This window comes from Daphnia pulicaria, chromosome 4 (genome assembly GCF_021234035.1).
Source record: "Daphnia pulicaria isolate SC F1-1A chromosome 4, SC_F0-13Bv2, whole genome shotgun sequence".
Taxonomy (NCBI): domain Eukaryota; kingdom Metazoa; phylum Arthropoda; class Branchiopoda; order Diplostraca; family Daphniidae; genus Daphnia; species Daphnia pulicaria.
The window spans coordinates 11,864,946-11,878,672 of NC_060916.1; the positions used below are offsets into that span (position 1 = coordinate 11,864,946).

At 38.5% G+C, this 13,727-nt stretch overlaps 3 protein-coding genes across 3 annotated transcripts in view; 2 read left to right on the plus strand and 1 right to left on the minus strand.

The window, feature by feature from the left end:
• Positions 1–8,701, minus strand: part of LOC124336868 — a 90,747-nt gene extending 82,046 nt beyond the window's left edge. Inside the window, exons 1-2 of the mRNA XM_046790746.1 lie at positions 8,529–8,701; positions 1,147–1,464 (exon numbers count right to left, since the gene is read on the minus strand). Coding sequence (XP_046646702.1) covers positions 1,147–1,464; positions 8,529–8,559 — 349 coding nt within the window. The 5' untranslated portion in view covers positions 8,560–8,701. The remainder of the gene's footprint in view (positions 1–1,146; positions 1,465–8,528) is intronic.
• LOC124336928 lies at positions 2,200–5,882 on the plus strand. The gene is made up of 3 exons (XM_046790860.1): positions 2,200–3,412; positions 3,485–3,597; positions 3,655–5,882. The coding sequence occupies exons 1-3, from the start codon at positions 2,837–2,839 to the stop codon at positions 5,126–5,128; spliced, it is 2,163 nt and encodes a 720-aa protein (XP_046646816.1). The 5' UTR covers positions 2,200–2,836; the 3' UTR covers positions 5,129–5,882.
• Positions 5,588–8,499, plus strand: LOC124336920. Its single transcript, XM_046790849.1, has 3 exons — positions 5,588–6,205; positions 6,278–6,390; positions 6,446–8,499. The coding sequence occupies exons 1-3, from the start codon at positions 5,588–5,590 to the stop codon at positions 8,025–8,027; spliced, it is 2,313 nt and encodes a 770-aa protein (XP_046646805.1). The 3' UTR covers positions 8,028–8,499.
• Positions 8,702–13,727: the final 5,026 nt, after the last annotated feature.

Here is a 13,727-nt window from a genome sequence, read left to right on the forward strand (position 1 = left end):
GATTTAGTCCAATTCTTTTTTCGAAAGACCAATTTGAATTCGGATCTGATAGCAAATCGCTCTGATAAAATAAATGAAAACCAATATTAATTAACGGAACTTATTAGATTGCCGAACAACTTTTAAAAATGTTCTTACTTTTGGTTCCGGCATGTTCTTTGATCTTGCTGTGTATTGTTCTTCGTAGACGAGAGAAACGTTGACGTTCGGATTGGTTGGAATGCAATTGATCTGGAAATTAGTTTCACCATGTGGAATGTTGAAGTAATACTCATTATCCTCGACTATTACAAGTTCCGTATCATCTAAAGAAAATAATATTAGAGAATGACAGTCCGTCACAGTAGTTGTTAAAACGAACTGAAAACATAGACGTATTGATTGACTTTCAATGTGTTAGAAATTCCGTACGGGATTCCCCTGCAACCAAAGTTTCCAGAGTCTCTGGCTCTTGCGTTTGCCAGAGACAACGTCGATGTCATGTGGGTCTCGTTCCTTCCAAACGTTTTGCGAAGGCGGTTGTCCAAGTCACTTAACTATTTAATTAAATGAGGGTGAAATTTAGTCAAAAGGAAAAGTTCTTATCGACATCGCAAATTGTTATCTATACTTCCGCATTTTTGGTTAAGTAATTTGGAATTTCCCACGAAAAATTGAAATTATTCCTTTGATTTTCGTCTTCAAAGGCGTAGACGCACGTCAACGTGAGAGTTGTTCCCGCGTCAATTATTCGCTCGCTCCCACCAGGAATCATTCTAATAAATTGTGCTGAAAAATGTCAAAAGAATCAATTCATAGTTCATTTAACAGGATAACAACTTAAATTACTTTCTTTAGGGAACTCGGGGAGATTAATAGGGTTCAGTTCAGGGATTTTAGGGACCTGTGGGCAACACGATCCTAAACTTCCAACTGCTAATTTACAGGCTGTTGAACCATTAGTAGGAAGAACCTGTTGGTACCAATAGGAACAATCTTTGGCCTGTCGGCACTCTGTCGTCAAAATCAAACTGCCGTTGCCATAAAAACTGCAGTTTTCAACATAACTGCCGTTGACAGTTTTCCAGTCATCATTCCCTGAATAGCAAAAGAAAAATTAACGATTAACGATTCAAATTCACTTTTCATTTATATGCTTGTAAATACCCGGTTCAGATCCCAATCTCCACGGTATGAAGCCACAAATGGCTATACTCTCATAATCGATATCTTGACGAGGGGGCATTGATGGCGCCTTCTTCATGTAACAATTCTCCAAATAACCAAAGACGAAATGGCTGCATTGCGGATTGGCAATACAAAGTCGACCACACTCTTCTCTGGTTGCAATCGTAAGAGGAATTTGTCCTATGTCGTCACCGGGGAAGTCACAGTTGGTCCGCCATTTGAATCCGCCGTCGCCAGTGTTCCAATCTGCCGAAATCTCGGCGTCGACTTGATGCATCACAGATAACAATGCGATTCCTAGCACAAGGTACATCGAAGACATTCTCACCGTTGTCCGACTGACAATACTTTTTTACACTTTAATTAATCGCATAAAATCTTATTCGAGCATTTTCCATCATCTTTAAGCAACACTGGAGTTGCTAAGAGTCTATTGACTGAACCTAAACATTTTAGCTATCCGACAGTACACTGGTTCCCATTTAAGTTAAAATCAGTTAAACTGTTGATTCACCCACGAATTGTGTTTAGCGAAGTCGTATTTTCCAACCAAATAAGTTTCTCCACAATGAATGACAAAATAATCGAGAAGAAAATTTGTAGCGTCTCCACTTTGTCTCGTTCCTTTCTCGCACTGTATGTGCCTGTTCATTTTCCAAAGGTTCAGAGAAAAGGACCGGGAAAAATGGAAAGTAGTCGTTTCTGCTGCGGCAGAACATTTGGCCTCCAAACTTAACAAGTTCCTGCGTGTTTTATCAAGTTTGAGCCGTGTCTTGTGTGCGTTTTGAATACTAAAACTGTAACGACTGTGACCATTGCCCTCATAATTTCCTTAGGCGACCATATTTAGCGGTTAAAATCAACCAGCTAATTTTGTTGTTGTTTTTTTTTCTATTCTAAATGAATTAATTAAAAGAATATCCCTTATTTACTTCCCCTTTCATTTGTTAGAAATAACATAATCCACAATAGCTGTCTTTAATTGAATGGAAGTTCTTTTCAAAGTTAAAAATTCTACTTCCGCAAAGTTCGTCGGACGTAAACACGGAGATTGTGTTTCCCACAGATGCCTAGTCCAAGGTTAAATTTATTTTGACGACTCGAGTCCGTCATTCGTCTGACACTTTCGATTTCTTTAGCTGTTCTCAAGTAGCGGAAATATTTGCAGTTATTAATACTGTGCGCAGTATGTTTGTGTGGAAACCACGGGAAAAAAGAAGCGTGAATTTCAACAAACGAGTTCTGAATCGGAAGCGGAACAGAATAGGAAGAGGAAATTTCCTGTCCTGATTAAGAGTTTCAGGACCAAACGTTTGATTCGGTTTTATTCAACACAATCGTCAAGACATAACGGCCAATTTTCCTTGTTTTGGCACGCCCTATCAGGTCAAACTCAGAAGCAAAACCCAGTCATATTCTTTCCTTAAATATATCAGCAGAAGATAGACCCGACCTCCATCAAAAGCCCCCGAGAATAATTTACCTTAGTTTTTTCTCCTGTAGAAAACACGACATGTGTTAATGAACTCGTCCGATTATTTTCCCAGAACCCAAAGCAAACGTTGGCATTATCTTTAAGTCCAGTCCGAGTCTACAGAAATTTCTTTGTTCTGTGACCGTCAAGCATATCGAGTGAACGTATTGACGCATCTAGAATAAAACAAGAGTGATGATGGCTGTGATTCGAACTGAAGTTACGTTATTCCTATTTCAAGCGTGGGTTTTACTAACTTGTCTAGCGTCATCGCTGCTGATGACCGATTCGGGCTATGGTAAATTCAAATTAACGTCGGTGCTTCATTCATCCTCGAACCAAAGTCTAACATCGAGGCAAAATTTAAACATGGAAGTGATACAAATTGTGATGTCTCTAACCGATTTCATAACGACAAATGTCAGACAATCATTTGACAATGAGGGCGACGATAAAGATCACAAAGAAAAGATTACGCATTTTGGGCGGATCCAAAGTGAATTTGAATACCACAAAGGAGAACTGAAAACAATCAACAGAGAAATCAAATTGACGGGATTGCTCATGGGCTACTCCCAACACGAGGAGAAAATTAAGCAAAGCTTATTGGCTTTGCATCAGTACCTTGAACATCCTGACGAAAACAATCGACACATTTTCATGCGGGAAGCGGCCAGTCTCACCAGCAGCATCAGTGTCATTGTCGACGGATTGCTGGGGCAAAACGCTTTCAATCCGGATATTATGGCCGTCATGCTAGACTCTATCGGAGTAAGTAACGTACAGATAAAAATTTAAAAGATCAAACTTCCGTTTTGGTTAATTTTCCCTCATTATGGGCAGTGCCATGGGCGACAATTGCACAAGAAAATCAAGTTCATAATGAGCATAGTTATGACCGGACTTTGGGTGCGCGGTGAGTACCAAAGAATGAGGAACTTAACAGAGCTGGACAGGTGAGTTTCACATGAATAAATTTGAACTAAATTCGTCGACTAAAATTAAAAATTCAGTTCGCATTTCAAGAATTTTATCATGACGTCAACGATTAAATTGACTAAGAGGCTCGACGACATGGTCATCGACTGTCAAGCGGATGAGAAAAATGTCAGCCAAGAGATGCGCAAAGTTATGAAAAGCCAAACGTCCCGTGCTATAAAATCTATTGCCGATGCTCTGCTTCAATTCCTCGAAGACAAATACGATACCAAAAAGTGGATCGTCGTTGTCCTACCGAATTTATCTGAAAATTTGATCGCCACACATGGAAATTGGTCGGGAATCACATCCGAAAAATGGCACTACGTTCTCGAAAAAGGAATAATCGCTCTGGCCGTTTCGGTGAATCAAAGCGACTGGTCAAAATTCGTCTACCAATCGGCCAGTAATTTTTTAGAAAAATTCGACATTCCTATACGCACGTCCCCTGGTTTACTATTTGGAATTCCAAGATATTACGTGAATGCCAAACAAATTCACGAACATCTCAACCGTTTCCTGTTGCCGCTTCGAGCCAAGAGCCAGACAGACATCCAAACTCTTGTGGTCGAAGTGGATCCTGCCAAAGTGACTATCACGGCCTCTAATGGAACGGAATATTTGCGACTGTCTAATCAATTCAATTGCTGTCACTTGGTGATGGTCGTAATCAAATCCTCCGACTCGGATTCTATTCCCGCTGCTAGAAATCAACAAATTTGCGCTCACAGTCTCACGAAGGATTCAAATGAGCCCGGTCTTTTGCGCAACGAATGGAATCAAGCTTATCTCTCCGTCTATGACGATAGAAACCAAGAAAGTCTACCCATCATTTTGGATCGGGTGTGGCGGAACAGCTCCGGACAAAGATGGCGATTCGTCAACGACCAACTGATAAACGATCACAATCAATGTCTGACGGCCTGGACTGAAGGATCGTCTTTACTCTACCAGTACGATTGCCATCGTGATTGGGTCGGACAAATCTGGCACCGCAACGGTCTACAAATCGTCAACGGTTACAATTTGTGTCTAGACTACGAAGGTGTCACCTACGACGGAACTATGAGAGTTGTTCAGAATTACTGCGATTCGACTCCGTCGTTTCTCTGGGCCGACTGGGATACGTCCTGCGAGGACGCCCTGGTTCCTCCTCCTTCCGGCGCCGGAAGCCGATCCTTCCGCAACGAATTCTCTAGACGATATTTGAGCGTGTACAGTGACGAAGAGTACGTGTTCGACAAACCCTGGAACAATTCACCGGGAAAAAATTGGACGTTCGTCGACGACACGCTGAGAAACGGTTTCGGCAAATGTTTGATCGGTAAAGGTTGGTACGTCCAGCAGGTCGATTGTGACGGAAGCGACAAGGCCAAGCGTTGGACGTTGAACGAAAAACGACAAATCGTTAGCGCTGAGGGTTACTGCTTGGGCGTTGGCGATAAGGAAGGTTACGTATCATACACTTACTGTAAAGATTCCGCAGCATATCGATGGTGGTATTACTAATAAATTTCTGATAAGAGAAACCACATCCGAAAGTATCAATTTGATTTTAACCCTTAAAGGAATAATGCTGCCACGTTTCGTTGTGCTGACCTTGCCTAAATACCGACGTTGGTAGAAGTTGATAGTCGTTATCATTAATTTAAGTTTGCGTGGAAATAACAGATAACATTTTTGGAAACTCGATAGCTTTGGAGATTCATGGACGGAAGGGATTATCAACTGAAATTTGATCACGTAAATATGCACTGCGCGTAAATACGCGACCATCAATTTTTATCTGGCGAATGGAAAAACCATCTCTCCAGACTAGACAAAATGGATAAAGTCTGCACTCTGCAGTAATGGCTTGTAAGTGAAGTTAGCAGAACGAGTCCATCAAGCGAGTTCTTTTTTAGCAGGCAGAAAATGGTTCCAGCAAAGTTTTGAGTGAGTTTCAAAATTTAAATTAGACTGCCGAAAATGCTCAGACTATGTGTAGCGCTGGAAAGTGTATCGCTCATAATATTTCAATTATGTGTAATCGTTGCGGCTTTTACTTCTACGAAAAATACAAATAGTGATGGCAGCCGCATAGGAATGCTTAACAAAGAAGTGCTCTATGTGAACCACAGTATGTCCTCAGTCGCCATTAATCCAACAAGAGGCAAACGATTCGTCATGGAAGAAGCCATTACGAAAAGCATCGAAGTGGTGACGGAACTACTGGTTGAACTGATAGTAAATAACGTTGAACAATCTTTCGATAACGCAGAAAGAGAAAAAGAGCACGCAGAAATTTTAGCTCATTTCCAGCGGATTGAAAGCGAATTGGAAGGGCAGAAGGAAGAACTGCAATCCATCAACAGAGAAATTAAAAGACTTGGCCTATCTGTCGGCTATTCCAAACACGAAGAGAAAATCAAAAACAGTTTCCTGGCTCTGCATCAATACCTGGAGCATCCGGACGAACGCAATCGAGATACTTTCACGCAAGAGGCGTCACAGTTGTCGCAGAGTCTCACTGCCCTAGTCGACGGACTACTAGGCCAAAACGCTTTCAATCCGGACATCATGGCCGTCTTGCAAGACGCTATTGGAGTAAAAGCAGCTTAACAATTTTACTTCCAATCAGTTTAAATCAAATTTCTAATTTATTTTTGCTGGTAACAGTGTCACGGCAGACAATTGCATCAGAAAATCAAGCCCATCATGAGAATAGTAATGACCGGGCTTTGGGTGCGCGGTGAATACCAACGAATAAGGAACGTGTCAGAAAGCGACAGGTGAGTCTTATTGATCAATATTCAAGTCGACATTGACTAACAAATAAAAACGCAGTTCGCATTTCAAGAAGTTCATGATGACGTCAACAACTAATCTGGCAAAGCGACTGGATGAAATGGCCGTCGCATGCCAAGCGGATGAGAAAAACGTTATTGAAGAGATGCGCTACATCATGAAAACCCAATCGTACCGCGATCAAAAAGAATTGGCAGAATATCTGCTGGATTTCCTCGAGGACAAGTACGACACTAAAAAGTGGTTCGTTGCGGTACTTCCGGATGTCGGAACCACCACCGAAAAGTCTCACCTAGAATTCCTTTCGGCACATAAAGTGCATTTCACTCACTCGGGGAAATTTCATATCGTCTCCGTGCAAGGATCTTTCGTGGCCGCCATTTCAGTCGATTCGCCAGCCGTCGATGTGATCAAATTGGTCGACATTTACCTGGAAAAATTCCAATTTCCCATACACACCTCCGCCCAATACGGAATGCTTACGATCCCGCAACGAGCTCAAGGATATTTGAATCGATGGAACCGACGCCTTTTAATGATTCACGAAAGTCTGCAACTGTTTCTGGTACCGGTGCGCAAGCGACTGATTTTCGAGTCGCTGGTCATCGAGACGCCGTGCACAAATTCCCGAAAAGAATTTGAGGAACTGGTGACTATCGTCGGCTCCAACGGAACGGAATGGAGGTGTAAGAGCGACGAATTCGACGATTACGGGAAAAGTAATGGATGGTGCGTCGATCCTTTGGTGATAGTCGTACCTGTTCATTCACCATCCGCTCAGAATTCTTCGACGCTAAATTCTCAGAGCTGTGAAGATCAAAACGGCGAAAAGGTTGGCCTGTTGCGTAATGAATTTGGCCAAGCTTACCTATCGGTACAGGGCGATTCCAGCCAAGACGGCGCTTACGTGATTTTAGATCGACAATGGAGAAACAGTTCCGGGCAGAGATGGAAATTTATCAACAATCAATTGGTGAACGATCATGGAAAATGCCTGACAGTCTCGACTTTGTCTTCGTTTCTCTTTCAGCGAAGTTGCAATTTTTCCTACACGGCCTATAATAAGATGAGGCAGACCTGGCGTCGTACGGGACTCCAAATCGTCACTAATAACATCAATCCTTTAAGAGCCAGACTCTTAAATGACATGTGCCTAGCCTTTGTGGGTAGCAAAGATGATGACACCATGTACGCCATTCTAGAAAAATGTGATTTCGCTCCGCCGTTCTTGTGGTACGATTGGGATATGGACTGCGAGGATTTCGGGATTAATTATTCAGACAACGGGAGTCAACCGCTACGCAACGAATTTTCCAGACGCTATTTGAGCGTGTACGAGAGTGAAGATTATTTGCATCACAAACCGTGGGGTAATCATCCGGGACAATATTGGAAATTCGTTCACGGCCAACTCAGGAACGGATTCGGAAAATGTTTGGCCGGAAAAGGTTGGCACGCCCTGCAAGTCGAGTGCGAAGGAGTCGACAAGACCAAACGTTGGACGTACAACGAGAAAAGCCAAATCGTTAGCGCAGAGGGTTACTGCTTGAGTGTGAGCAACAAAGAGGGCTACGTCGTTTACGATTATTGCAAAGACGATCCTGAACATCGTTGGCATTAGCTATTTCGATTCAAAATGTAATTTACCCAGATTTTATCGTGACAGCTAATTATTAGTTTTGACAAAAAAATATTAAGAGACTATGCAACAAGGATTATTATCGATCTTTCAGAAATACACGCTAACAGAATTTACCTCGACAGCTTGACTGAACAAACACGAATTATAACGAGGAGGTGCCCGTGTGGCGGCAGGTCCCTCTTGGACTCTGACTACAATTTCATAGACTTTGCAGTTTGCACATTGGTTGTTAAAGTGGACAACATTAAATTTTTTCTTTAAATTTGATTGTTTGCCTGCAGACAGTTGTGCGTTACTAAACAAGCCTGACGTGCAATCTCTCTACAATTGAGTAATTTAATTAACCCTGATGGCATAAACGGCAAGAGAAAATTTGCAGTCAACCGTCTAGCTCAGGAATAATCGTACTCCGTATAACGATTTAAAACCAACGCCACCAAACAGTAAGAAAAAAGAAGAGAAGAGAGACATTTGTCTAACCTTTCAGCCCGGAAAATCCACAGCCAGGCATTCCAGCAAGTGCTCCATCCTCAATAAAGTTGAGGCCAGACAGGATAAGAAAAGGGGGTCATCGTGAATATCTACATTCACCTTCAAATTGGTGTACACGAGGAGTTGAGTACAGAGTTTTTCCAATTAAACTATAGGAGCTGGTTATCTAAAGAAAAATATAAAATGAGTTACGAAAAAAATATTACAGAGGCAGCAAGTTAGAAAGAAGACAGTGGGTATAACCTCTTATTGTTGAAATTAGGATAACTTAAGGTTTACCCATTCATGCAAGTTTCAGGCACAATTAAAATATACGGCAAGTCACAGGTTAACAAAAATAACAAAAATCATTAGTTACCAATTGGTGCTGAGATTGTTGGCGATGACAGGTCAGAATCAAAACTGCCACACATCTTGAAGTTACAAGATGTGTGCAAAATGATGGCTGGCTCAGGCCTGAAATCTGCACAAAAGGTAAAGGTTGCATAGCGAAAACAAACTCTGCCATTGACAACAAGCATACATTATAAATGTGATGGTCTATGCTAGTCTCTGTAGTCGGGCACCAACATTTCACAAATTTAGAACTGGTTAAAACTAACTGTTGTGTATAAGCTCCCAAAATCATTCCATTCATATTCTTACCTGAGAAACAGCATGGAGTGGAGAGCATGGGGAGCTAGTAGTCACGACACTAACGTTCACACGACAGCCATATTTTATTTTGTTCTGCCATTTTTCTTGCAACAATGCACCCTTACGGAAAAATCTCATCAAACTATATGAGAAATCATATGTTTATTAATGACATCAATGATTTTTTTATCATTTTTGATGATCTCATATATTTCTCATTAAATTGATGAGAATTTTCACCCTCATATTTATCATTAAAAGTGTTTAAAATATTTTTGTCTCATTTTATATGAGATATAACCCAATCCGTAGTAAGAAATCAGAAAGAAATCATATAAATTTCATGATTTTACCACAGACTTTTCGCATGAGAAATATGCAAGAAACTGGTGATAAATAACCATAAATATCATGATATTTTCTTAAAATAAATCAGTAATATATCATGTATTCTCAGTTTTTAATCATTAATTTCTATTGGTATTTTGTAATGAGATACTTGTATAAAATCATGTGGAAATCAATAAAATGTCATGATTTTCCCGCAGTTTTTTTCGCATAAACGATCTGCAAAAAATCAGTGATTATTAAGCAGGAATATCATGATATTTTCTTAAAATCAATAAGTTATTTGTCATAAATTCTGAGTTTTTAATCATTAATTTCTATTGGTATTTTGTAATGAGATACTTGTATAAATTCATGTGAAAATCAATAAAATCTCATGATTTTTCCACAGTTTTTTCGCATGAAAAATCTGCAAAAAAACAGTGATTATTAAGCGGGAATATCATGATATATTCTTATAATAAATCAATATTTTATCATATATTCTGAGTTATCAATCATTAATTTCTATTGATGTTTTGTGTTGAGATACTTGTATAAAATCATGTGAAAATCAATTTTACCTATGACATTATAAGATTTTTTTGGTTTTCTTTTATACAGTTTTTTGGCTTAAAAATCACGAAATTTATTTTTAAATGTCTATCAGAAATCAGGTAGATTTAGGTGTGAGATCATGATATTTAATTATAATTATTTTGCATATTATCATTTATTAAGAGCTTTTTATCAATCATTTCTCTAATGCTTTATCAGATTTTTCATTAAAATCATGTGAAAATCAGTTCCCACTAAGGAATCAAAAGATTTTTTGGTATTATTTTTACCCAATTTAGGGCTTTAAAATCTTCAAATTCATAACAAAAAGTCAGTAATAATCAGCTACAATTCAACAGATCAGATGTGAAATTATAACTATTTAATCGTCAATATTTTCTTATGTTTTGTAATGATGTGTGAAAAATCAAGGGAAAATTTCTACATTTATGACATCAAAATATTTTCTTGTATTCTTTTAATACAATCCTAAAAATATCAGTTAAAATCAGCAAATAAGTATATAGGCCTACCTGGAATGAAATATTCTGACTTTAAATTCTTTTTGAACTTTTACATTTTTTATTTTATACCTTTCGTAAATATATGGTAGCTATCTAATTCTCACAAAAATTACACGATGTTTTTATAATCACAAGATAGGCTGGGATAACTATTTTTTTTAACGCGCTAAGTAAATTTGAGTGAAAGTTCTATTTTACTCTGGTGTGTTTTTTTGTGTGTGAATTATTCTAAGTCCCGAAATCTGGCTTTTATCTAACTAAACTAACCAATTGATTATATGGTATGTCAAAACGCATCATATAAATTTTTACTAAGTTTTTTCACGCGCTAAGTAAATTTTAGTGTAATTTCTGTTTGACTCTGGTATGTGTTTTTTGTGTAAATTATTCTAAGTCCCATAACCCTGTTGTTATATCACTAAACTAACCAATTTATTAATTTATAAGTTAAAAAGTTTCAATTTTAATATCAATTGGTGGTGTAATGGTTAGCAGATTGGCAAGCCACCCTGGAAGTCGAGGTTCGATTCGTGGTCAGGGCAATTCTTTTTTCAATTTATATAATTAAAATTTCATTAAAAAGCGCTCAAATTCTCATTCAAATTTTAGTGAGAAAATCATTAACATTTTTGTGGAAAAAGAGAAATTAAGCGAGATTACAGTAAACCCTCAGTCAGAAATCATTATATTTACGCGACTAATCATTTATATTTAGATGAGAAATAACATAATTCTCACTTTGTTCACATGAAATTAATGATTAACGGCTTATTTTAAACTTGAAAATGTCCCAAATTCTCATCAAAAGTCATCAAATAAATGATATTTTGCTGTTAATCTCACCAAAATATCACGACAAAATGAATGAGAATTAAGGTTATTCTCATGTATTTCTTTATGAGTTTTAATGAGATTTTTCCGTAAGGGCAGCCACGTAACGTTTAGTCGTTTACTAACCAGATCCGTTCAGTCTTCAATAAATATAATTTCTGAAACTCTCTGAAACTTCGTCTTTGCTGTTTCGAAACTGTGAAAAAAAGCAGACGACACAACTAATTAACCACACAATATATCGATATTGAGTATGCATAATTTAACTCCACAGGAAACTGAATTTAAAAAGGGAGAACACGATTAAAGTATACGTTTAACATTTTAATGAAAATATCTGGATCTCTTTATATCACCTAATATCAAGCCATTTTTAAATATCTCCCTATCAATATTTTTAGCACGAAAGTAAATCTGCATTAACAGATTTGAATCGCGTCAAAAAAAGAAATGAGGAAAACGGTCAATGGCATCGGATACTGTAAATAGAACAGCATTGTTCACGAAGTGGAAATCATTTAGCACTATTTGTTCCTACCTTTTAAAACAGCAGTCACGAATTATTTGATTGGGCTTCGATCAGTCATATTTACGCCGTGACAAGTCTTCAAGTACCAGCAGCTGTGCAGTCACGCCATTCACGAGAGATGCTAGCGAGTTCATCTAAAAATGCAATTAATTCATTAGCAGTGTCGCCAGATGAATCTATGAACTGTTATAAGGAAAATAACTCTTTAAACAGTTGTTAGCCCCTGTTGCCATAATTTAACTTCGTTCAGCACTTCTCAAAAAATGATTTCTTTAGTCTGAAAGTGTTAAAATCGACGATTTCATCAGCCATCTTTACACCGAATAATAAAATAATAACAAACACCAGACCAATCGTGGCCTTGGGAAGTTGTAATCATGTACCGTAACCCAACTGTTCAACAATTATTTTAGCGCTGACATGAACTGGGGGAGAGAACGCAGATATGGAAGCATTGTATCGCATTGCGTAACCGCACACGAAAGTCGCTAGCCTAGTTCATCTCAAAAATTAATTATTCCATGGGTAGTTTCGTCAAATAAATAAATGAACTACATTAGTTCCAACACAACGTGTCAGATATTTTCCCTCTAAATGCAATAGCCCAACATTGGTGACGTCATTTACAAGCCAGCGGTTGAAATATCACAACTCTCATTTTCATAATGCACACGCCTATTAGACGCAATTAATTTTCTAACAAGTAAAGAACGTTTCTCTTGCCCACCGGCATTTTCTTACAAATCTAATCTCGTAAAAAATATCCGGAAGTCCGAGTAGTGGTAATTGTAGGCGGAAAAACTTCCCGCCGTTTCCCAGACTCTCGTATTTAAACGAAAGTGGGCAGGAGAAAATCTTGATTACTGTGCTTTAACACAGAACAATAAATGTATCGGTAGCAAAAGCGGAGAAAGCAAAAACGACGAATTGAGAATCCCTGAATCGCCAGAAAACAATTTCATTTATTGTGAGTAAACAACAGAAGATTGTCAAATGAATTTAACCAGTAAATGTTCACGCATTGAATCTGGAATAAGTCACAAGCATCGGTGATTACAATGACGATATAGAACAATTTGGGGAAAATCTCACCATCAGCTCACCGCCCACCCTCTGCCACTATCCAACTTCGTTCAAAAGTTTTCATGTAACCGGAAGGTAAACATGGCACAAAACAAATTTAAAGCTGCTTGATCCGGCATGTCGTAATTCGCTCCCCCCCCCCCCAAGAGAAATAGTATCGCGAAATAAATGTATGAACGTTATTTATTGACACGCAAAGTGTCAGAAATGATTCTTCTAAATGCATTGCCTCAACATTTACGAACGTCATTTAAGAGGAAGTGATTACAACTTCACTTTGTCATCATCACCTACAGACGATTATATTTCAGACATTTTTATTTCTTAGCTTTTAAAGTCCCAACTATCTCTTCATCATTGAAGTTTCTGCCAGTTTCACCAACAAACTTCATTAACGTTGGAACGACTACCATCATAGATGTCTTTCCGTAAAAGTTAAATGATGAATTACTCCAATTGATGAGAGAGAAGGGAATACAATTTTACTGTGCTCCACAACACAGAATATGAATAACCTCTGGGTAGCAGAGGCGACGGCGGAAATGAAAAACTGGGGATCCCCGAATCACCAAAAAGCAATTGCGAATATTGCGGATAAACAACAGAAGATTGTCAATGGCATTTAACCAGTGAATGTTCACGCATCAAATTTTGGAATACGCTACAAGCATCGGGAAACAGATATGACGAAAGAATAAT

What these genes read in the sequence shown, in the direction of transcription:
- LOC124336928 (XM_046790860.1), top strand. Translation starts at nt 2,837, where the DNA reads ATGATGGCTGTGATTCGAACTGAAGTTACGTTATTCCTATTTCAAGCG. An exon ending in TCATGCTAGACTCTATCGGA is followed by an intron (nt 3,413 to 3,484) that starts GTAAGTAACGTA and finishes CATTATGGGCAG; the next exon opens with TGCCATGGGCGACAATTGCA. An exon ending in AACTTAACAGAGCTGGACAG is followed by an intron (nt 3,598 to 3,654) that starts GTGAGTTTCACA and finishes TTAAAAATTCAG; the next exon opens with TTCGCATTTCAAGAATTTTA.
- LOC124336920 (XM_046790849.1), top strand. Translation starts at nt 5,588, where the DNA reads ATGCTCAGACTATGTGTAGCGCTGGAAAGTGTATCGCTCATAATATTT. An exon ending in TCTTGCAAGACGCTATTGGA is followed by an intron (nt 6,206 to 6,277) that starts GTAAAAGCAGCT and finishes TGCTGGTAACAG; the next exon opens with TGTCACGGCAGACAATTGCA. An exon ending in AACGTGTCAGAAAGCGACAG is followed by an intron (nt 6,391 to 6,445) that starts GTGAGTCTTATT and finishes ATAAAAACGCAG; the next exon opens with TTCGCATTTCAAGAAGTTCA.